Source organism: Cottoperca gobio, chromosome 4 (assembly GCF_900634415.1).
Source record: "Cottoperca gobio chromosome 4, fCotGob3.1, whole genome shotgun sequence".
Taxonomy (NCBI): domain Eukaryota; kingdom Metazoa; phylum Chordata; class Actinopteri; order Perciformes; family Bovichtidae; genus Cottoperca; species Cottoperca gobio.
Genome location: NC_041358.1, coordinates 14,517,035 through 14,540,338, shown reverse-complemented (window position 1 = coordinate 14,540,338; position 23,304 = coordinate 14,517,035). Strand labels below are relative to the sequence as shown.

At 38.3% G+C, this 23,304-nt stretch overlaps 1 protein-coding gene across 2 annotated transcripts; it reads left to right on the top strand.

Annotated features, from left to right (window-relative positions):
• Positions 1-743: 743 nt before the first annotated feature.
• Positions 744-23,119, top strand: myo1f (myosin IF). 2 transcript variants are annotated; one of them, XM_029430297.1, is made up of 29 exons: positions 744-829; positions 1,030-1,205; positions 6,594-6,722; positions 8,518-8,607; positions 8,707-8,801; positions 8,936-9,023; positions 9,198-9,287; positions 10,746-10,877; positions 11,008-11,142; positions 11,304-11,436; positions 12,042-12,226; positions 12,378-12,458; positions 12,612-12,698; positions 12,917-13,003; positions 13,415-13,582; positions 14,200-14,285; positions 14,384-14,465; positions 14,600-14,706; positions 14,793-14,891; positions 15,218-15,362; positions 16,352-16,466; positions 16,552-16,721; positions 16,885-17,030; positions 17,672-17,818; positions 17,896-18,044; positions 18,216-18,281; positions 20,488-20,695; positions 21,589-21,749; positions 22,226-23,119. In XM_029430297.1, exons 2-29 carry the CDS (start codon positions 1,203-1,205, stop codon positions 22,300-22,302), a joined length of 3,261 nt encoding a protein of 1,086 aa, XP_029286157.1. In that variant the 5' UTR covers positions 744-829; positions 1,030-1,202; the 3' UTR covers positions 22,303-23,119. The 2 variants fall into 2 exon arrangements, with proteins under 2 accessions (XP_029286157.1, XP_029286156.1); XM_029430296.1 differs by having other exon boundaries at positions 810-829; positions 1,016-1,205.
• The last annotated feature ends 185 nt before the right edge of the window (positions 23,120-23,304 follow it).

Genomic DNA, 23,304 nt, shown 5'->3' with positions numbered 1-23,304 from the left:
AACGACACAGAAAACAGCTAAAAACAGCAAAACAACCTCAAAGAGATGCAAAATGCCAACAAATAGCATTTAGTTTTATTTCTTTTTTGTACGTCTTGCGGAGGGGTTACAAACAACAGCTATTCATTGATATGATTTCATTTTAGAATATTTAATGCTGTTTATTTGGCATTAATTTATTACACTGAATAAATAATGACTATTTACTATTACACTATAAAACACTATATAACTATTACAGTGTAATATGTACGGTTTATTATTGTGAAAAAACGGCTTTAAACGTTTCCTAACACATTTCTATTTACTTTACAAATATGACCCCCCCCCCCCCCCCATTCAATAGTCTCTCAACCCGCCCTGAATTCATGAGACCAGATCCACATTGATCTGCTGCAGGTGTTCTGTGCAGGAACTTTAAAGTATTCTCACTCAAAAAGACATGAAACAGCCAAAACAACACAGTTTGACACCTACACGTGCACACACACACACACACACACACACACACACACACACACACACACACACACACACACACACACACACACACACTCCTGTCAGCGCGGTACACTCTTCACCTCTGGCTGAACCTGAATCAGTTATTATGGGTGTTGGAATCGGCAGCCTTTCTGACAACACAATCACAGCATGAAGTAACCACAGCCTGGGTGGAGCTGGCAGCTCATAACTGAAACACCATCATTTGTCAACAGCTTGAAGATAATTATCACTTTGTGGTTGTTGATGCCATCAACACTCGTCTGCTGCTGGCGAGATGAATTGGATTGACTAATTGTGCAGTTTAACCTTCAGATCTGCTGACACGGTTAGGTCATTATTTCATCCTCGCTATGACTTTAAACATGACAGAAATACAGAAGTAGTTGCTCGACTTTGTGTGTGTGTGGGTGTGTGAGTGTGTGAGTGTGTGAGTGTATGTGCGTGTGTGCAGTTCTTGTTTCACACACTGCATCTGTGGGAGTATGAGGAAGTAACTTTTTGATTGTTGCAGTGGATGTGTTGCAGGTCGCTGGCTGCTGTTGGCTCTGACCGTCTGACTGCCGTGTGATGGCTGCAGTCTGAGGAGGTCACCCTTTGGATTTTAACGACACACACACACACACACACACACACACACATAAACACACACTCTCTCTGGACGGTGGACACCTGAGAAGGAGAGGAGGCCCGCTGGAACAATGGTACGGTACCACACCTTCATTCATTTGCTACCTCTCACATATACCTTCAGACAGCTGTGTGTATGCTCCTAAAACTACAGATTGTGTATCTTATCTCATAAATGTTTAACACAGTTTCACTCTTGAGGCTTTGTCTAAGAAAATAACGATTTTTTAAGACTTATGTGTTTGTTTAAGTGACAACACCTCACAATTAAGTACATTTAATTTCAGTAGTTTATTCCTGATGAGAAATAAGAGGGTATTTCATGCTTTAAAGTCAGTTTTGACATGATGTGATGTCATGTCTTAAAGGAACATCTCTTCGGGGAAATTTAGCTTCTCCACAGCAGCCGAGTGAATTTCCTCTTTTTCAGACGGATCTTTCATATATGTAAATATATATATATATATATATATATATATATATAGATATATAGATATATAGATAAATAGAGAGAGAGAGAGAGAGACACAGACAGACAGACAGACAGACAGACAGACAGACAGACAGACAGACACAGTAGATAGATAGATAGATAGATAGATAGATAGATAGATAGATAGATAGATAGATAGATAGATAGATAGATAGATAGATAGATTATTATTTGTCCTCAAGGAGGAAATAGTTTTTCAACAGTAGGTGCATAGCACAAACAAGTAAGACTTACAGATTTATACAAAAATACAGAGATATGGATCAGCCCTCTACACATCACAGATTTCAACATTGACTGCATTGTTGTGCTACTTTGATTTATGATGAAATCAACATAAAATGTAGGTGTTTGTGCTAAACTTAGCGTTATCTTAAAATACGTTATCTTAGATACACCGTGAAGTTATTTAGTTGTAGTGTAATCTCAGTTTACAAAATGTATCTCACATAGTGTTGCTTTGGCAGCCCTCCCTGTGAGCAGCAGGAAGAGAACCAGTAGCATGTGCAAAGTTTATAGGGTTTCACAAGAGGCAGAGATGAGGTGTGAGAGGAGGAAGTACAGGAGAGGCCTGTAGTTTCTGTCACAATACTTCTTCCTGGCACGCAGAGTAGTCCTCAAACATCCAAACTCACACAGTCTTATTGCTGAAGTTATAACATGCAGCCACATCTTTTAAATGTATTTAAACAAGAAGATTTCAGGGAGAAAATGTGCAGATAAATGTAACTTCCAGTGTTTTCACTTCAATCTTAAACATGTTCATGTTTTTAAACAGTTGTCTAGTTATCATTTAGGTACAATCCTTTTAATATAAGAGTCACATTTGAGATGCAGAAAAAGTGCAAAGACCTGAGGAGGCTGCTTGTACACAATGTAAATATGAATAAATAAATATATTTTTTTGCTTTCTTTTTGTGCCGAAAGTTCCGGTTTGTTGCGGCGAGGTTTTTGAGATCTTGGCTGTTGTGACTTCTGCCAAAAACCACAATACGACAGAGTTGACTGGCATTTTGTTTGTGGTTCTCAAGGCATCTACATTTTGCATTTTTTAAGTCAACAGCAAAATCTCTCTATAAACTATTCAGTGTCTAAAGAGCATAAAGTGTTTCTCAATTAAAACTGTGGATCTTCACAAATGTCGGAAACATTTTGTCTGGTAGAGGTTGTTGCTGGTGAGTTCTTTAAATGTATTGTTGGTGCTTTTGACCACAAACAAAATGGCTGCAGGTATAAATGACTTTATTCAGATATATCACAATCTACTAGCCATTTCTCACCAAACTAAAGGTCCCTGTAGTAAACTTAGTAACATTTCTAGTGCGGAACACATTTCAAGTCCACACAACTGATAATAATATTTGTAAGTCAGTTTTAAAACAAAATTATAAAGTGCTTCATAGGAGGCCAAACCAACAAATCAGAAATGATTGGACCAATTGGGACACCAGAAACGCAAGTTTACAAAAATCGGTAGATTTAGTAGAATAGAAGTGACTGAGACAGAATCCAACAGTTCCAGAGTTGAGGGGCGATGAACCCCGAGTCGAGGACGAGCATGATTGGGCACAAAAGCTAAATTGATTAAAAACAGATTTTTATTCCTATATATTCTAGATTTCAAAGTGTGTTCACGCCTTTGATCCTTGGACAAATAGGTGAGTAGTAGACACAATCCGGTGCAAAAATACGGTCCAACTGTGTAAATTTAAGAAGCAGTGCGATTGCATACAAAGTCAATGGAAAGATTCGGTCTGTGCATCTTCTGCCAGCTAGTTTATTCATTGGCTGTTTGACTTGCCTTATCTTTGGAGAAGCTTACATAGTTTGAAATAGTGATTTTTACTTAAAATCTACATTATGTGTTATTGGTGATCTGGTTAAAGGACCAGTCTGGTGATATTGTGGGGCTTTTTCACCAGCCGCGACAGAGCTGCTGGTGTTGTTTTCACCTGTGTGAGTCTGTGTGTGTGTCATCATGGCAAAATGTGCTCTTAGAGACACCGACTGTAGCAGGAACTACCACAGAGGAGGTTATGAGTATTTTGCCAATGGGTCTTTCTCTGCCCTCGACTCGGACCACGAATATCTTCAAACTCGGCCTTCATTTAAATTTTCATCTCAAGTTTTGTGACTGCATCTTGCCCGGTTAAGGCGCTATCGCTGTGACAGAATATGTCCACAGACAGAAATATACACACCTGAAGAACCACTTCTGTGGTAGATCCTGCTACAGGAGGTGTCTCCAGGATCACATTTTGCCATAATGACAAATACACAGACTCACAAACTGAAAACAATACCAGTGTCACTGTTGGGACTGGTAACAATCCACATTTCACACTGTTGCACTGGGAGACATTTTTCTTCATAACTAGCAACACACACAATTTAGTTGATTTTGAGTTGCTCCTACTGACTGATAGCTTTGCTGCTTTTGGCTTCACAGGTCTCAATTAGATTTTCACTCATGACTGAATTTCCGCTTGAGGATGTTTAAAGCATAGAAATAAAAACACATATTACATTTACTGTTTTTTACGTAGACTTTAACCAAGCTACTGTGCAAGTTATGTCTTTTATTGAAATGATCAGATGTCCGTTACATCTTTTGTTCACAATAAAGCTAAAACTTTGTCTGACATAGCTGGTGTCTTAAAAGCTCCATGCTTGCATGTTGCACAACACAACTTTGTACTGACGTGGCAGGTTTAAGATTTCTTCTCTTTTATGATAGTTCCAGAAATATAAGTATTTTTATAGAGAGATTAGTGGTTTCATTTAACTGTTCTTGAATAGTTTTAACTAGGGTTCTGTGGAATATGAAAAAGTAATTAGAAAAGAGGGACAATTAAGTGAAAGGAAATGTATTTTGTGAGGTTATATTGTCATGTCATGTTTGTTAGGTGAACACTAAAAAGAAGGCATTTGTTATGATCTATAGTTCTTTCCTTCGTAATGTCATGATCTGATGTGCAGCATCGAAGGCGTACCTGCAAGCTTCTCCCTGTGAAGCCATAAATGTACGTCTGAACCCCACACCACAGCTCAACCACCATGCCAATATTAAGACCTGTCAGACTTCACACATCAAACAGACCAGCTTCTTTAGGGAAAACCAAAAGACACAGGAGACGAGGTCGCCTCGGGTTTATTCAGAAGGTGTGAACAGAAGACAAGAACACCATCTCATAACACAACACAACAATCATCAAGTTAAAGCTGTCATCACAAAGTTTGGTGATGCTTTTCTAAAAATGTTGTTCTTAGAAAAAGAGCTCACCTCATCTGTAACCTGTTGCTTGACAACCAGCCCCAGCTTCCTGTAATGGCGACCACAGTTTGTTACGTTTTTAAAACACAAAACACAAAACACATCTGTACTGATGCCAAACTCGTCTCTGTCATTTATTTACCTTCTTCATTAGAGACATTAAAGTACTCTGAAGTCTTTGGTGATATTTGTTTTTCTTTCTTTGGTCATTTTGCTTCTTTGTTTGTTTATTTTTGTTAGTTTGTTAAAGGCCCTGTCACACATATCCGTATGGCAGAAACGTATGCTGGCCTTTATGAAAATTTGTCAGAGTCCAAATACGTCCAACTTTTCATCAGATCGGAAAAGTGAACGAATACAGATACGCATGTCTAACCTATTGATAGCGTATCACGAATGCATAACATACACAAAAATATGGCGTATACAAAATATCGGCAACACGCTGGTGTACGTTGATATAAGGTAAGGTATAAGTAGTATTCATTAAGAGCTCACTGTGTTACGCTGGGGTGCGTTGTTGAACGCTGATGTTTTGAGCATGTTCAAAATTACTGGACGTACCCGACGTGTGCTTCATAAGATATGCAGACGTTACACATAAGTTACGTTACGTTAGACATACGTGAATACGGAATACGGACGTGAATACTTACCTACGTAAATATAGTACAACACCGCTGTGGAAAAGTTGGACGTATTTGGACTCTGACAAATTTTGAGCTACTTTTCATAAACGCCGGCATGTTTCTGCCATACAGAACTGTGTGACAGGGCCGTATGTCTGTCGTGTTCGGCGTGTCGTCTGCGTCCTTCAAACGATCACAACTTACCCTTAATTTATATCAACGTATTCCCGATATTTCGTATACACCAGCATACATCTCTGCCATACGGATATGTGTGACAGGGCCTTTAGTTACTTTATTTTTTTGTTTATTTATTTTGTTATAATTTTTTACTTTGTTTCTTCTTTGTATGCTTTTTTTTTGGTTGTTTGTTGGATCCTTTATTTTACTTTTTTGTTTGTTTCTGTTTGGTTTGTTTGTTTGTTTGTTTGTTTGTTTTTTCTTTCTCACTTCAACTTTATTAGTTTTAAGAGTGTGTACTTGACCTTAAAGGTACTTTAACTTTACATAAAAGACAGATTTGAGAAAATAGAAAAAGCTAAATTCTACCAGCAGAGCCTGAGATATAATGACTTATAATATATATAATGTCTCAAGTAGGTAAAACCCCAAAAAAGCTTTTGACCTTCCTTAAATGCACAGGCTTTCCGACAGCTGCAGTCTGCAAGCCCAACCGAGCTTCTCTCAAACAAAAGTTGCAATTTCAACAATTGTATTAGTTTATCATTTACAAATGTGTGTTACAACTTACAGATCACAGTGTATCTATAAAGGCTTTTACTTTATGATCAAAACAAATAATTTTTACACTTTGCAAAGTCATCCCGCGGGCCGGATTGGACCCTCTGGCGGGCCGGTTGTTTGACACCCCTGCTCTAGAGCCACAGAAGACATTATAGTTGTACTCCTCATGACGAGTAAACTACATTTGTAAAATCAGTGGCGTGCCCCTTTAAACTATTTACAATAAGACATGGTGCTATTTCCGTTCCATTCTTCAACTCACAGTAAGAAAAGCAGCATTTCAACTACATATTGAATTTCTTTCTTTCTCTCTCTGATTCAGGCGAAGTATCACTGGCAGAGTCAAAATGTGAAGCAAAGCGGAGTGGACGACATGGTCCTGCTGTCCAAAATCACTGAGGACGCCATTGTGGACAACCTCAAGAAAAGATACCTGGACGATTACATCTTTGTATCCTAAAAGCTCACTGTTGATTAAAATGTAAAATTTCAGTTTTATTTTGTTTTTAAGTTCAAGTCTGTTTTAAAATAGTGGTAGTTTGCACAAATATTGATTTAATTTTCTTTTTCATGTAACTGCGTTGAAGAATATTAACAGCTACAACTGCAGCTAATTGGCATCAACAACAAAGCCTTGTTTAGATCCTTGTTAGCAGGAAGTAATAATGTTTGTTATCAGATCCTGCACTCTTTACTTTTTATCACTCAAAAGCACGGGAAAATTGAGAGATTAAAGAAAATGTATTCTTAATTTGGTGAAATGTGGGGCATTAAAACATCCATCTGTACATGAATACTCAAACAGAAATATACAGTGAAACAAACACACAAGCATATAAGGGCATAAATACATTGCGTTCACTCTTCCTCTTCTGCATTCACTGTGTGACTCAACAGCTCACTTCCGTCTTCTCAGAGCACAGCTAAACTTCAAACCCATATTTAGAGTCAGGAAACAAAATCCACTTTAAATCCGCAAGCAAGAGCAGCTAACGTTGCCTCAAGTAAAACTCCACTGCAGCTGTAAGACCTGAATACAAGGGCATTTATATTATGTTAGGAATGACTACTAGTGGATCATCAATTATTAACTATCTATCAGCCATTTTCATGCATAGATAAAAACAACTTTTGCGTTGCCAGGTAGTAATTAAGTCAACATGTTGCTCTCTTGATTAGCTCTGACTTTTGAGGTGATACTTTTATTACAGTAATCAGGAAGTAGAGACTGTTTAACCTTCATGTGATGATTAGAGATGTAGCACAGGGCTTTAGAAATACTGAAGTCACGTTGGACTCATATCCTCAGTATTTCCCCCCAGATCTGTCATTTATTAGCTCGGCTAGCAGCATTTCTCAGATGCCGATGTCAGTCTGTTGGTCAGTCCCACCACTTTGGTTCAGACTGAAATATCTTAACAACTATTTACAGTAATGGATAACCATGAAATTTAGTTCAGACATTCATAGTAAGACTTTAAGAAAAAGTTTGAACATTGTGCTGGAGAGGTTAGAAGCCAAACATGGCTTGTGAAGATACATGTCCAATTAGATATCAATAGACATACTTCCATCCATCCATCCATCGTCTACCGCTTATCCGGGATCGGGTCGCGGGGGCAGCAGCTCCAGTAAGGAACCCCAATCTTCCCTTCTCCGGGCCACATCCTCCAGCTCTGACTGGGGGATCCCGAGGCGTTCCCAGGCCAGTGAGGAGATATAATCTCTCCACCGAGTCCTGGGTCTTCCCCGGGGTCTCCTATGTAGATATAATTCGGGGTCTACGTATATAGACATATTTAAAAAATAAAAATAAATAAACAAAGATAACATAAGATTATCAAGAAAAGTAAGCAGTAATGCAAAATTGATAGAAATGTACAATTTGCATAGAAGTTTATGTTTACAAGTTGAGATGCATTACATTATGATAAAACTTTTTTAAAATCATCTCATTATATATGTTTTTGTGTTTTTATTATTTCATTGTATTTAGATTTCTCCGCAAAGCACTTTGGCACACATGTGTTGTTCTTAAATGTCCTCTATGAGTAGATTTGACTTGACTTCCCACATATATTAGTCAATTTAGTCAAAAATGCTTGTTAGTAAAAAAAACGAAATATATATGATATCTTTAAAGTTTTAAATATCAATATCCTTATTGACGATAGCTCTATTGGAAATCTACTCGAGGTGATTCATTAGCTTATTGTTCCACCATGTTCCTGATCTTGGCTGCTCAGACATACATCGGCCCTGTGTTGATATCAGTCAACCCGTTCAAACAGATGCCCTACTTCACTGACAGAGAGGTCGAACTTTACCAAGGAGCTGTGAGTAAAGCTCCACAGCATTTTATCACCTATATCCTGTACATGTGTGGTGTGTGTAGTAGTCCACCCTGTTGTTATATACTCTGTATGTCTCTGTAGGCCCAATATGAAAATCCCCCCCACGTCTACGCCTTGTCTGATAACGTGTACAGAAACATGATGATTGATGCAGAGAATCAGTGTGTCATCATCAGGTGAGCTGTTTGTTTATGTTTTCATGTTGTGTCTTACATTAGACTTACTGTCTTACTGTTAGTGTTGTTCATTTGAGTAATATTCCGTTGTTTGTGGTGTGTTGTGCGACTTATTTTTCATGGTGTTGTGGTAGTGGTGAGAGCGGTGCTGGGAAGACCGTGGCTGCCAAATACATCATGGGTTACATTTCCAAAGTATCTGGAGGAGGATCGAAAGTTCAGGTAGAGACAGAAACCAATGATTAAAGACATATTTAAACTTCCTGCAGCGTGGAGTGGAGGTATTTCTGTCTCACACTGTGTCAATGTGTCACTGTGTGTGTGTGTGTGTGTGTGTGTGTGTGTGTGTGTGTGTGTGTGTGTGTGTGTGTGTGTGTGTGTGTGTGTGTGTTTCAGCATGTAAAAGACATCATCCTACAGTCAAATCCTCTGCTGGAAGCTTTTGGTAACGCCAAGACCGTCCGCAACAACAACTCCAGTCGTTTTGTGAGTAAGATCTTTACTTCAACACCTTCTGTGGATGCATTGAAGCTAGGGTAGGCCATTTATTTTTAGAAGCACATTCATGCACCTCATGCCCGCGACAGCTGGGGCGAGAGGCTCTATGTTTTATGTTGGTCCGTACGCACATCCCATTCTCGTGAACATGATAGCTTAAGAACGCCTTGAGGGAATTGTGAATGAACTGTTTAGCTTTTTGTGGTCAAAGGTCAAGGTCGCTGTGACCCCACAAAACACGTTTTCGGAAGAATTCATGGCTGTAGACTCTTAGTGTAGTTTTCTTTTTAAGAGAGAGAATAATTCAAATTCCAAAAAAATAATTAATTTCCTGCACACACACGTCGACGTTTCGTTTTTGAAAAAGGTCCTTGTGTCCAAAATAACTTCAGATGATGCCTTCTCTTCACATTCACATGACCCATTCTGTATATTCTGTATATTTGTGAAGTAAAAAAAAAAATGTAACAAATTATATCTACATTTTTATTTGTATTAGCAAAAATGTGGGTTAAAAGGTTGTGATTGAAGGTTCATTCTGGAACAGCAGTTGATGAAACATCTCAATCATGTGCTAACGCAGTGAGATTGATACTGCACATACATCGGAAAGGTCCAGAACAGCTAAATGGGTCTTGAGGTGAGATTGTTTCGTCAATTTCTGATTCCAAGGCTGTCGATTATTTCCTCAGTCAATCGATTATCACCTGAAAAATGTTTGACCAAAGCCCAAAAATATTGAATTTACTATGACACAAGACAATATCAAATCCTCACAATTGAGAACCTTAAACTAGGGAATGTTTAGTACTTTTAATGATGTTTGAAATAGCTGGCGATCAACTAATGGACTAATCTTTCAGCTCTAAAGGGAACATAACAATTACAGTTCATGTTGTCCAAAGAGACAATAGATCCAAAGATCAAATATAAACTACTTTAAGTGTTTTGAAAGCATACACTGACTATAAAAAAACATATATAAAATATTCAGGAGCCAATTAATCTGTAAGTGTCTTATTACAAAGCACCGCAGAAGCATTGTTTCAGCTCACAACATCTGAGGTTTGATGGTCCCAAAATACATTTCATTGCATCCGATGCATTCATTTCTCACCTGTAAACCACATCAATTTGCACGCATGCAGCTTTATTATAACATTATTTTGTAAGGTTTCCTGCCACTGTTGATGTAGCACGAGTGACTTTGAGTACCAATCAATGTAGCTAGATGTATATAAGCTCATTTAGCAATGATGGAAGTCACAGCTTTTATCTGAAAAACTTTTATAAGTCTTTAGTAGTGTATCAGGATGAGTGCACAATGAGGGGAAATTCTTCTTCTTAACCTTGTTACCTTAAACTTTGCACCTTTTCAGTTGACCAGATTTGACAGATTTATCTGCTGACAGTCTGTTTGTCACCTCTGATCTTTGCATCTAACAGGGGAAATACTTTGAGATTCAGTTCAGCAGAGGAGGAGAGCCAGACGGCGGCAAAATCTCAAATTTCCTGCTTGAGAAGTCCAGGGTGGTGAGCCAAAATGAGAACGAGAGGAACTTCCACATTTACTATCAGGTCAGAGTCTCAGCCAACTTAAAATGCCTAAAAAACTCTTCTTTGGGAACCTAGCTATCCATTCATGGCTCTCAATTATTTCAGTGTATTACATTTCACCTGCTCTTCTTCCTGCACTGCTGTCGTACAGATGATAGAGGGCGCCAACGCTCAGCAGAAAGAGGGCCTGGGTATCATGACCCCAGACTACTACTGCTACCTCAACCAGTCTGGGACCTACAAGGTGGATGGGACCAACGACAGCAAAGACTTCCAAGAGACTATGGTACATATATATTTATATATATATATACACTGGAGAAACTCAGCAGTGGCTCTTAACCACAGGGTCGGTATCCCTCTGAGCGGTCACAAGATAAATCGTAGGGGCCGTGTGATAAGTAATTGAATAAGAAAGAACAAAACACTCAAATCTATGCTATGCAGGAAGCCATGCAGGTGATTGGGATCCCGGGCGACATCCAGACTCAGGTGCTGCAGATCATCGCAGGCATCCTCCACCTGGGAAACATCAGCTTCATAGAGGCAGGCAACTATGGGCAGGTGGAGAGCACGGACTGTGAGTGAGACACATCAGACACACATAGATTCACTCGTCCATGCAGCTGCATAAACATTCCCACCTGGCATATAAAATGTCCTATTCTCTCCCCAAGGAATATGAATAAATTAGATCTCACCATGACAAAGCAGTCCCATGGCAGGCCCCCTGCTAATTGATAGAGTCTGTGCACATCAGCACTGCCTTGTTTATCTTCTCCTTTGTTTGCTGCCTGGGGATTCCCTGCACAACAGATAATTGGTGTTTCAGTTATGACTACATTTACTGCAGAATGACACTAAGGCTGCACGATATGAGGAAAATATGCGATTACGTTGTTGAATATTGCGATAACGATATAACTTGTGATAAATAAACGTATTCAGTGCTGCCTTGTTCTCAGTATACTGCTAAAATACAACAAATTAAAAAAATGTAATGAAATTATTTCCAATATTCTTCTTTTGAATATTGAACTGAACACAAAAGGCACCAAAGCCCTAAAAGATCCATTCTCAGGCAGTCTGTACACTTTTAATCTTAAAGCTGAACACATCTGGATCTTTATTATAAGCCTCATTTAGGCATAATTGATATAAATACTTTGCTTTTCTTTGCTCCAGTGCTTGCCTTCCCTGCCTATCTCCTGGGCATCGACCCCAGCCGTCTGCAGGACAAGCTGATTAGCCGGAAGTGGGACGGGAAGGGTGAGTCCATCAAAGTGACTCTGAACCAGGAGCAGGCCACCTACACGCGAGACGCCCTGGCCAAAGCCCTCTATGCACGACTCTTTGACTACCTGGTGGAGGTAGTAAAACGTTTCATCTCAGTAGCAACAAAAAACAGATTAAATGAAATGAGGAAACATCCTCATTTTACTGAGATACATAAAAAAGTTGAGATAACTACATTTGTATTTAACATTTTCCTTCTGCCTTCACCCTGTCTGTCTTCTCCAGGCCATAAATAAAGCCATCCAAAAACCACATGAAGAATTCAGTATCGGAGTACTGGACATTTATGGCTTTGAGATATTCCAGGTTTGTCCTCATACAACTTGCACTTTTATAATATTTATAGGCAGCCACTAAAACAAAGATGTTAGTTTTACAGATGGTGCAGCTCAGCAGGATTTGTTTTACTGTGGAGATAATCTCACATTGACTGGATTGTGTTCTCTCCCCCCCACACAGAGAAATGGCTTTGAGCAGTTCTGTATCAACTTTGTCAACGAGAAACTGCAACAGATCTTTATTGAACTGACTCTGAAGGCTGAGCAGGTAGCTGCAGAGCTTTTATTGCTTTTGTAAATCCTGCCACGTCTCTTGATTTGTCTTCCTTGTCTCTTAACCTCTGCTGTATGCATGGACTTCTGTTTGATAGAGACAAAGATTGAGCTTCTGTTAAATGTAGCCTAAATATGGTTGTGATTAAAACATATTTCAATCAGTTTTTCTTTGAGCTCTTTTCTTTCTTATGTCTTTTAATTTTTTCTCAGGAAGAGTACGTTCAGGAAGGCATCAAGTGGACTCCCATCGAGTACTTCAACAACAAGATTGTGTGCGACCTCATTGAAAATAAAGTGGTAAGCTCTTAACGGCATTCCCTTAACCAAGAAATAAATAAATAAATACAGGGTTTACACAGATCAATTTGAACGAGAAAACAAGTCCACTTCTCCTGCACTGAACTAGTAGGGTCTTCTGCCCAACACATTAAAAATGTCTATGATTCTCAAAAACAAAGGCAGGACGCCCAAGGTCAAAAATATCAAAGAAAATGACCTCGAGTGAATTATAATGTCAATTATTTTTCACTCTGCTTTTGGGAATGATAGACAAATGTAAGTGTTTTGTTTTACCTCTATTTTAAACAGGACATTGTCAGTATCTTGTTCTTGTATTATCTTCTTAACATCAAATAATGACACTTTATACTGTATGTTTGCATGAGGGATCTTGTAATAAGATTCATTCACACCATCCTCTCCTTGTAGAACCCTCCTGGCGTAATGAGCGTACTGGATGACGTGTGCGCCACCATGCATGCCAAAGGAGAGGGTGCAGACAGCACTCTGCTGCAGAAACTGCAGGCCGCCGTGGGAACGCATGAACATTTCAACAGCTGGAACTACGGCTTCGTTATACATCACTACGCTGGCAAGGTAGGAACCTGAAATAAGTCAAACTTACACTCCTGTAGCATGAATACTTTGTCACATATGTCCATATCAATAAAACATTTTAAAGAATACAACATGAGGACAAGTTATCAAGTCAATAGTGACTAAATCACGTACAGGCGTGTGTTCCAGTTCTTCCAAAAATGCTAGGAATACCTTGTGTCACTGTATGTAGGCTCAACTCAGCTAACGCCATTATTAACTAAAAGTTTTGAATCAATAAATCTTTACATTTTTACATGAAATTCCTTACTGAACATTACTGGTCACACACATATGAGTTGCACATCTTGGGAGCTTGATCAAGATTCTGAATGCATCATTAAAGGCCACCTGAACTGACAAGATTATGTATTTTATTCATTTTAATAAGTAGTATTACTGCCTCTAATTGTTGGCAGATGTGTGCTGTGATTGCGGTTTTAGTCCACAATGTGTTCCTCACCAAGAGGAACACATTAAACTACAAGCACATTTGAATTCAAAACTTTCTATCAAAAAACCTGCGAATGTCATCTGAGAGCATTCTCTACTTAAATATAATGTTTGATTGGTTCATAAAGTTTACACAGCAGTTATAACCTCTGGTGTCGTCTCAGGTGTCATACGATATCAAGGGCTTCTGTGAGAGAAACCGGGATGTGCTCTTCCCTGACCTCATTGAGCTCATGCAAAGCAGCGAATAGTAAGTCTCTTACACCTTTTCTGATTCTTCCACTCATGGTATAGTTACATTTTATTTAGAAAATGAAATGTATTTTTTTTTTTCATTTGTCTCTACAGTAACTTCATCCATAGCTTGTTCCCTGAAAAACTCAACACAGATAAGAAAAGCAGGCCGACCACAGCCAGCTCAAAGATCAAGGTGAGAGTTTGAACTGAGAGCAACTTGAGGTCCTTCATTTTTGCCATAAATGGTTTCAATCGCAAAACAACAGAGTAAACAAAGTGTTTTTTGGGTGTAACAATACATTGATCGTGCACTGCTGTTTCCGACAGAAACAAGCTAATGATTTGGTCAAGACATTGATGAAATGTACTCCGCACTATATCCGCTGCATCAAACCTAATGAGACAAAAAGGCCGAAAGACTGGGAGGAGAGCAGGTCAGCATACCCACTGTGACAAACATGAACACTTGAACACACAGTGAACACTTCTTGATGAATGGTGTTATTCCATCTGTTTTTAGGGCGAGGCATCAGGTTGAATATCTAGGACTGCGGGAAAACATTCGTGTAAGAAGGGCTGGATTTGCGTACCGCAGAGCCTTCAATAAGTTTATGATGAGGTGAGTTTAATCTTTTTTGAAAGGACGCATCCATTTCTGCATGTTTCTACTGAAAGAACAACACAGCTCAAATACACTCCCAAAATCACTTTTGGTTTGGTGTGTGCAGCGGTGAGAAAACTTTGGTATGTCACGATTTGATGACTTAAGGGTGGTAAGTTCAGGATCTACTCGGTGTGTAGGATTATTGTCCTTCGGTAGAAATATCTAAATTATTTTGTAGAAAAAAACATTTGAAAAAATCTCAATCTTACAAGAATATTTTTTCCCCAACCCTACAATATGTGTGTACATATGCTTTGTGTGTGTGCACTTGTTGTATCCAGGTATGCCATTCTGACCGCTGAGACGTGGCCAAGTTGGAGGGGTCCGGAGCAGCAGGGGGTCCTTCACCTCCTCCGCTCCGTCAACATGGATAGCGACCAGTACCAGATGGGACGCACTAAGATCTTCGTAAAGAACCCTGAATCGGTAACAAACTTTTAATACATTTCAGTCTGGGTTGTGTTTTGCATCTGTATTGATCAGCAATGGGATTTAATTAAGTACATTTACTTAAGTTCTTTACTTTAGTGCACATTTTAATTCAGAGGGAAATATTGTACTTTTTACTCCACTCCATTTATTTGACATTTGTGGTTATTTGTTACTTAATAAGATCAAATTAAGATCTTCGTAGAAAGCATATGATGAGCTTATAAAATAAGATGCATTATAACTGCTTAACAGTATATTACAGGTCATTTAGCAGACGCTCTTATCCAGAGCGACTTACAGTGAACTAACTACAGGGACAGTCCTCCTCACAACCTTCTGGTGTTCTGTTTGGAAGCCTAACCACTAGACCACTAGGCCATTCGACACCTGTTTTGGTTCATTCACACCGCTATCATAGCGTCGTTTTGAGCGGAAAATCTCTATTACACTAAATGCTCTTCAATAAACAGCAGACAGACACAATTGTAGACCAGCTGGTTGACACAGTGGAGTATTTAGCAGCTAAGGAGCCAGATATTCTCTCAGGTGTTGGTAGAGACCAAAAACAGAGCTAAAATAAAGTGAATGTTGGACTTACATTCACCACATGAACAGAAAAACAACTCCAGATGAATGATTATGTTGATCTGTAACTACTGGATGTAACTATCTCCTTTTAAAAGGTGATGCTATGTCTATGTTTTGTGTCTGCTTCCCCCAAGTGGACAAAAAAATACAGTTATTGTAGGTTTATAATAATCATAAAACGTTATTTTCCTCGCATTGATCCGCGTGTTTTGTAATGTACCCGTTTAAAGCAGTTGAAATGACGTGCTGATACATGTCTGTGAGCAGAAGCTCATTTAACAAAACAAACGTTCCAATTGACAAACAAACATTTCCTGCAATACTAATAGAATATGACATATAATCAGAAATATATGATAAATATAAACTCCTTCCTCATGTCGTATGCTCCACAGCTTTTTCTGCTGGAGGAGATGAGGGAGAGGAAGTTCGACACTTTTGCCAGGATCATTCAGAAATCCTGGAGACGATACATTGCAAGGAAGAAGTATGAACAGATGAGAGAGGAGGGTAAGTTACGCACAAAAACAGCTCCATCTTGTCACAAACATATGAAGCTGTGATTTTAAAGTTCCATCCCTTTCTTGCGACACAGCATCAGACATCCTGTACAACTCGAAGGAGCGGAGGAAGAACAGCATCAACAGAAACTTTGTGGGAGACTACCTCGGCCTGGAGCAGAAGCCTGAGCTGCGACAGTTCCTGTCCAAGAGGGAGCGTATCGACTTCGCTGATTCTGTCAACAAGTTTGATCGCAGGTTCAAGGTGAAGCTTTATGAAGCTTATGTATTAAATTTAACCAACAACAAAATTACTGATGTGCAAAAGTATTTCCCCTTTTAAACTGTGATAAGTAAGATTGCTCTTTGTGGACTTCTCCTTCCTGGCATTGCTCACAGCTCTCACTTCCTCTTTTCTCACAACCCAGTCTATCAAGAGAGACTTGATCTTGACCCCCAAGGGCATCTATCTGATTGGTCGAGAGAAGGTGAAGAAAGGGCCTGAGAAGGGCCAGATAAAGGAGGTGCTGAAACGTAAACTGGAGTTTGGAAGCATCAGCGGCATCTCTCTCAGGTAGATCTCCAGTTTACAAGAGATACTTTAACTACACCTGGCAATAGTGACATTTGTGGTTGATGCTGTGGTGGAAAAATACAAGAACCAGCATGCAGCTTTGTCGGTCAATAAACCACATATGAGAAGTCACTGTTGCTACAAGAGTAAATATAACAGATTCTCAGAAGCTTTACTTATTTTCATTTCTTTATCAGCTAACCACATGACATTTTCAGGGCCAGTTCAACAAATTGAATTTGGAGGTATTTTTATGCTACTTTATATTTCTACTCCATACAGATCATTATTTTGTAATTCTTCCACCACTGCAACGGATATTGTAAAAAACTTTTCAATTTCAGAGCGAAAGTAAGATTTGAAATGCAGGACTTTTGCTTGTAATGGAGTATTTTTACTTTAACTTAGGATCTGAACATGTCTTCCAAAGCCTTTTCACCTAAACTGACACTTCAACTTCATTCAGCATTCACACTTACTGAGACTTCAATTATTTTCAGTATCACCATTTTAACTTAAAGTACAGTTTCAAACAGCTTTAATATCTTTAACTTCAGCTATTAACCAAAAAGAGATATTTTAAATGTTGTTTTCTTTGTAAGTTGTCTCAGAAGCTCTTAATGGATGTTTTTTCTCTTCAGTACGAGACAGGATGACTTCTTCATCCTACATGAGGCCCAGTACGACAGTCTGTTGGAGTCCACATTCAAGACAGAGTTCCTCAGCCTGCTGTTGAAGCGCTACGAGGACGTGACCAAGAGAAAACTGACGATCTCCTTCACTGACAGGTGGACGAACCTACACACTCAGGCAGCCTGATATCTGCATAGAAACACAAACACTAACACACTTTGTTCCCACTCAGATTGGAGTTCAGAGTGAAGAAGGAGGGCTGGGGTGGAGGAGGCTCCAGGATGGTCGTGTTTCAGAGAGGGCAAGGGGACCTGGCTCAGATCAAACCTGGAGGGAAGACCCTCACCATCACAGTAGGGGACGGTCTGCCCAAGTCTTCCAGTAAGTTAATAATGATGAAACAGTACAGCCTTGATATAACGAGGAGCAAGGCATACAGTAACTGAGGAGCACTTCTTTTTTATTTTAAAGACTACAAAGATGAAACGTGTTACTATACCTAGATTCTTCTTTAAACAAATGTTATTTGTAACTAATCATGTATTTCTTTAGAGCCAAGCAGGAAGAGTGCTCCACAGTCTCGTGGGGGTGGAGGGAGAAATAATGTTGGCAGCAGAGGTAAAGTCACAATCCTACATTTATTTCATTGTTCTGTTCTGTATATCTTAGTTAAATTGATCATTTACATGACACTTAAAACTCAAAAGTATAAATACATTTACTACACATTAATGCATCAGCAGTAAAAAGATATATAATATAACATTGACTGGTCATTTCACCTGTATTAATTACTTGTAGTGATTTAATCTTCTCTTACTTAATGGATGCTGAAAAACTAATCCATGCTTTTATCTCAAGCCAACTCGATTACTGTAATGCACTCTTTACCGGCCTTCCAAAACAACAACAGAGAGACTTCAGCTTATCCAAAACGCTGCAGCGAGGCTGCTGACTAGAACCAAGAGGAGAGACCACATCAGTCCAGTGTTAGCCGCTCTACACTGGCTTCCAGTAACTTTTAGAATTTACTTTAAGGTCCTCCTTCTTGTATACAAAGCCCTAAACGGAACCGCACCAAGTTACACTGCCAACTTTTTAATAAACTATGTGCCCCCAAGAACATTACGATCATCCACTACTGGTTTATTAAATGTTCCCAGAAACATCCAAAAGAAAACTGGGGATGCAGCCTTTAGCAATTATGCACCAAAGCTACAGAACACTTTACCTGCAGACATTAGGGAGGCAAGCTCGCTCAATATCTTCAAAAGTAAACTGAAGACATATCTTTTTACTTTAGCCTTTTAATAGTGATATTTTATATCTCTTTACTTTAGCCTTTTAATAGTGATATTTTATATCTCTTTACTTTAGCCTTTTAATGGTGATATTTTATATCTCTTTACTTTAGCCTTTTAATAGTGATATTTTATATCTTTTTACTTTAGCCTTTTAATGGTGATATTTTATATCTCTTTACTTTAGCCTTTTAATGGTGATATTTTATATCTTTTTACTTTAGCCTTTTAATGGTGATATTTTATATCTCTTTACTTTAGCCTTTTAATGGTGATATTTTATATCTCTTTACTTTAGCCTTTTAATAGTGATATTTTATATCTTTTTACTTTAGCCTTTTAATGGTGATATTTTATATCTTTTTACTTTAGCCTTTTAATAGTGATATTTTATATCTTTTTACTTTAGCCTTTTAATGGTGATATTTTATATCTCTTTACTTTAGCCTTTTAATGGTGATATTTTATATCTTTTTACTTTAGCCTTTTAATGGTGATATTTTATATATTTTACCATAACGCGTTTTAGCTTAATTTGTGGGTTGTGTGTTGTTTGCTTCTTGATGGACCTGCTTGGCGTTGATGAAATAAACAAGTGAAGAAATGGTTTTATCATCATTTAAAGTAAGGAAAGGAGAAGGGGAAACAAGGGTGGATATTTGACAGAGATATTTCATACTTCTCACAGCAGAGCAGAGGAGTAGTTAAATATTGAAGTCCTTTGACCTAAGAGATATTTGACAGAGGTATTTCATACTGGTCACAGCAGAGAAGACTAGTAGTCAGATATCGCCTTAGACTGAAAAGGTTAAACCAGCGTGTTTAATAACGGTTTTATCTGGATTTTACCATGAATGAAATCTGGGACTCACAGTGACGATTGTGTTTTAACTTACTTTGTACAACATGGACAAAGGGAAGTAAAGTATCGACCAGAGAAGTCTAAAAGTTTAACACAACTCTAACAATTGGGGAAACCATAACGCGTTTATCTGCTATTTTAATTCAGCTATTATTATACAATTTTAATTCTGCTATATTATATTATTTTAATTCTGCTATTTTATCTACTATTTTATCTGCTATTTTATACTATTTTAATTCGGCTATTTTTATAATGGTACTTCAGACTCATTTACATCAACACTGTGATCATTGTACTGTAAATGCTCTTATTCTGTCTAATCTTGTACTAATTGTTATGTTTTTGCTGTGAAGCACTTTGGGCTGCAATTCTTGAATGAAAGGTGCTATACAAATAAAGCTTATTATTATTATTATTATTATTATTATTATTATTATTATTATTATTATTATTATTATTATTATTATTATTACTTAAATAAAATATCTGAATACGTCTTCCACCATTACAAACCCACTATACAGTTTAATAACTGCATTTTTAAGATAATTTTTTTAAGAGTATTTTTGCCTTTGTTTTCCTTCAGCAGCAGATGTACAGAAGTCTTAAAGTTGTTTGGGTTTTATCTTTACTTTTATACCACCTCCTCTCTCCTCAGCTCACCAGAATGGAGCAGCCAAGTTTTCCAGAGCCCCTCACAACCAATCATCAGACATCATGCATTCCTCCCCGCAGAAACATGTCCGGCCACCAAGCACGGCCCCGCCCAAACTGGGCTCCCAGAGGGCCCCCCGAGTGCCATCCTCCAATCAGCACAACCAAGGGAACTTGGACTTCCTCAACGTACCTGACCAGGGCATGTCAGGGTAAGAAATATATGAATTAGAGGGAAGGAAGGGATGATCACAGCATGTGTGGGTGGAGCTGATTAGTCACATCAAAATCAGTGCATGCAAGCTTCATTCAAGGCACGTCAGGGTGAGGCCCATCACTCGCAGAGCCCAAACAAATGAATGAGTTTCATAGTTATTGAAGATAAACCCGTTTACGAGAGCTGAAATCCTGATGCCAACTCCAGGCGAGCTGGTGCTCCACTAGTTTCTGTCAAGGTCAGGCTATGCTTGAAACAAACAACGTCTCCTAAAAATGATGTTCTCATACAACAAAACTGCATTGTCATTTACATTTCAAGGGAAACGTATTTTGTCCCTGATTACGCTTGTTTTTGACGTTTCAAAAATAGGCGACGTTTCTAATTAAACCAAAAGTGAACGTTCACTTATTCTAATTTAAGTCCGTATCTTAAATAACGTTTGGATTGTTGGTTTCTGAAAATTACATAAATTGACACACGGGGTTTCAGAGGCTGTTTGAAATTCTGACAAGCACTTTGTTTGGAGCATCCTGATGCCTTTAAGGGTAACGTCAACCTGGACCCTATTTTCCCTACTTTATTTACTTAAATTCCCTATTTAGCTTGATCCGGTCTGGTTGTTATTGTGTTTAGACAAGTCTCACTCAAGGAGAAGTCTTGTTCTGAAATCAAGCGAAAGGTAAAGAAAGATATATACAGTATTTGTGTTTTTTGGCACATTTTGTAGCTTCCTCTTGAATATGCTTATGATCTGGCACCTGGTCACTACGTTGTTATAGATGGCTCAGCATTAAAAGTTTTACAAATGAAGATATGCTAACCTAAAAGTGTGTGGTCCTTCTCGTCAGCAGCTCCTTTCATCCCTTTGTCACCTTTCTCTCACAGGAAGCAGAGGCGAAGGAGCGTCAGCCAGCGACCTCCTCCAGCTCCTAAACCACAGCCGCGGCCCCAGGGGCCCCGCTGCCGGGCGATATATCAGTACATCGGCCAGGACACGGACGAGATCACCTTTGACGTCAAGGACGTGTTCGACCTCGTCAAAGAAGGTTTGTGGGTGAAAAGAAAGCAAGATGGAGAGATAATAGAGATCCAAATAAATAATCGTAGGCTATAAATGTACAGACTTCCATTCTTTTTCTCATGGTGCAAAGTAAATGGATATTGAGTAATCAGTTATATCGACAATAATTTGATTCAGTTTTGTATTTGTAATGATTGTGCTGGTATTTCTATGTAGATGTGTGCTTGTAGATGTGTCTGTATAATTATTAGTGTGATACAGACTGTGTAATGGTGTTGCATGTAAATGCTTTTAGTGTCTGGTGAGTGATCTGTGTGTACCTGCCCAGGGACTGCAGACAGAAATGAGCTAATAGTTAAATCTGTCATAAATCATCTCTTCTCATTTTCAGATTAATGTTTTTTTTTGCATGTTGCAAGACTAATAATAACAATCTGACAAATTTGAAACGCCCTACAGTGATTCATGATTTTTCTCTCTGCTTGTTTATCTTCTCTGTAGATCCATCAGGCTGGTGGACAGGCAGGATTAACGGAAAGGAAGGTCTCTTCCCTGGTAACTATGTGGAAAAGATCTGAACAGGACCTGTGGATTTTGTCTGTTGAGAAATATGTGTATTTTGTTGAAAGCATCACATACTGTTTGCTACTTCCTGGTTGTATGTTAGATCTTCATCCATAATGGAAGCTGTTTAAGGGTGGACCTGGCTGACATTTGAGCCACAATTAACTTGTTTGGCACAGTGCTGTACGAGCAGAGCACATCGCTGTTATGGTCACGATTGTTAAAAAACGATCCTCTGCAAAGAGCTGCTCAGGTTTTATCTCTAGTTGTTCTGAAAGACCTGTTGCAACAAGATCTTTGACTTCACCTGCACTCCCACAACAACTTTCTTTGAGTTGTTACTTCCCTGAAAATGACTCAAAGTTAAAGTTACAGGAAAGTGACCTGAAAATACTGCATTGCTTTCTGGTGTCTACAGTGTTTATATTCCCACTCAAGCTTTTTTGTCAGAGCAACGTCCAATACTGCTCAGTATTCGTGATCAAGACAGCAGAACAAAATCAAGTAATATTAGATATTTGAAAATGCAACTTGACTGTTATGTCTAAATAAACAACAAGCTGTCTTCAGATCAATCCAACACATTGACAGAGACAATACTTTTGATCTCACCTTTTTTATGATTATTACTAATATTGTTGTTGGTATTTACTCATATCTTTTTTCACCTCAATAAAAGACAAGAAATATATTTTCATATTTTTACCTCAAAGACTTTGCTTTTTTTGCTTTCTTTTTTTATTTGTGGTTGATTTTGTAAAATAATGTAATTCCCTCACAGTCAATCAATGTCTGTTTTTGTATGGAAAAATAAAGAGTTTTAACACTGAATAATTTTTCTGTTGTTTTTAAAAAACATTTCACAATTCAGATGCAAATATTGTTATTTTTTACTCCATTACATTTAATTGACAGTTTAAATTACTAGTCATTTTGGAGATATCGATTGATACCATATAAATAATCTAATAAATGATGTATTGTTATAGGTTGAGCTACCTAGCAATATATAAGGG

Excerpts from the sequence above, each read along its gene's own strand:
- myo1f (XM_029430297.1), top strand. Across the intron at positions 9,024-9,197 it reads GAGGAGGATCGAAAGTTCAG|CATGTAAAAGACATCATCCT; the intron begins GTAGAGACAGAA and ends TGTGTGTTTCAG. Across the intron at positions 12,227-12,377 it reads TCTTTGACTACCTGGTGGAG|GCCATAAATAAAGCCATCCA; the intron begins GTAGTAAAACGT and ends TGTCTTCTCCAG.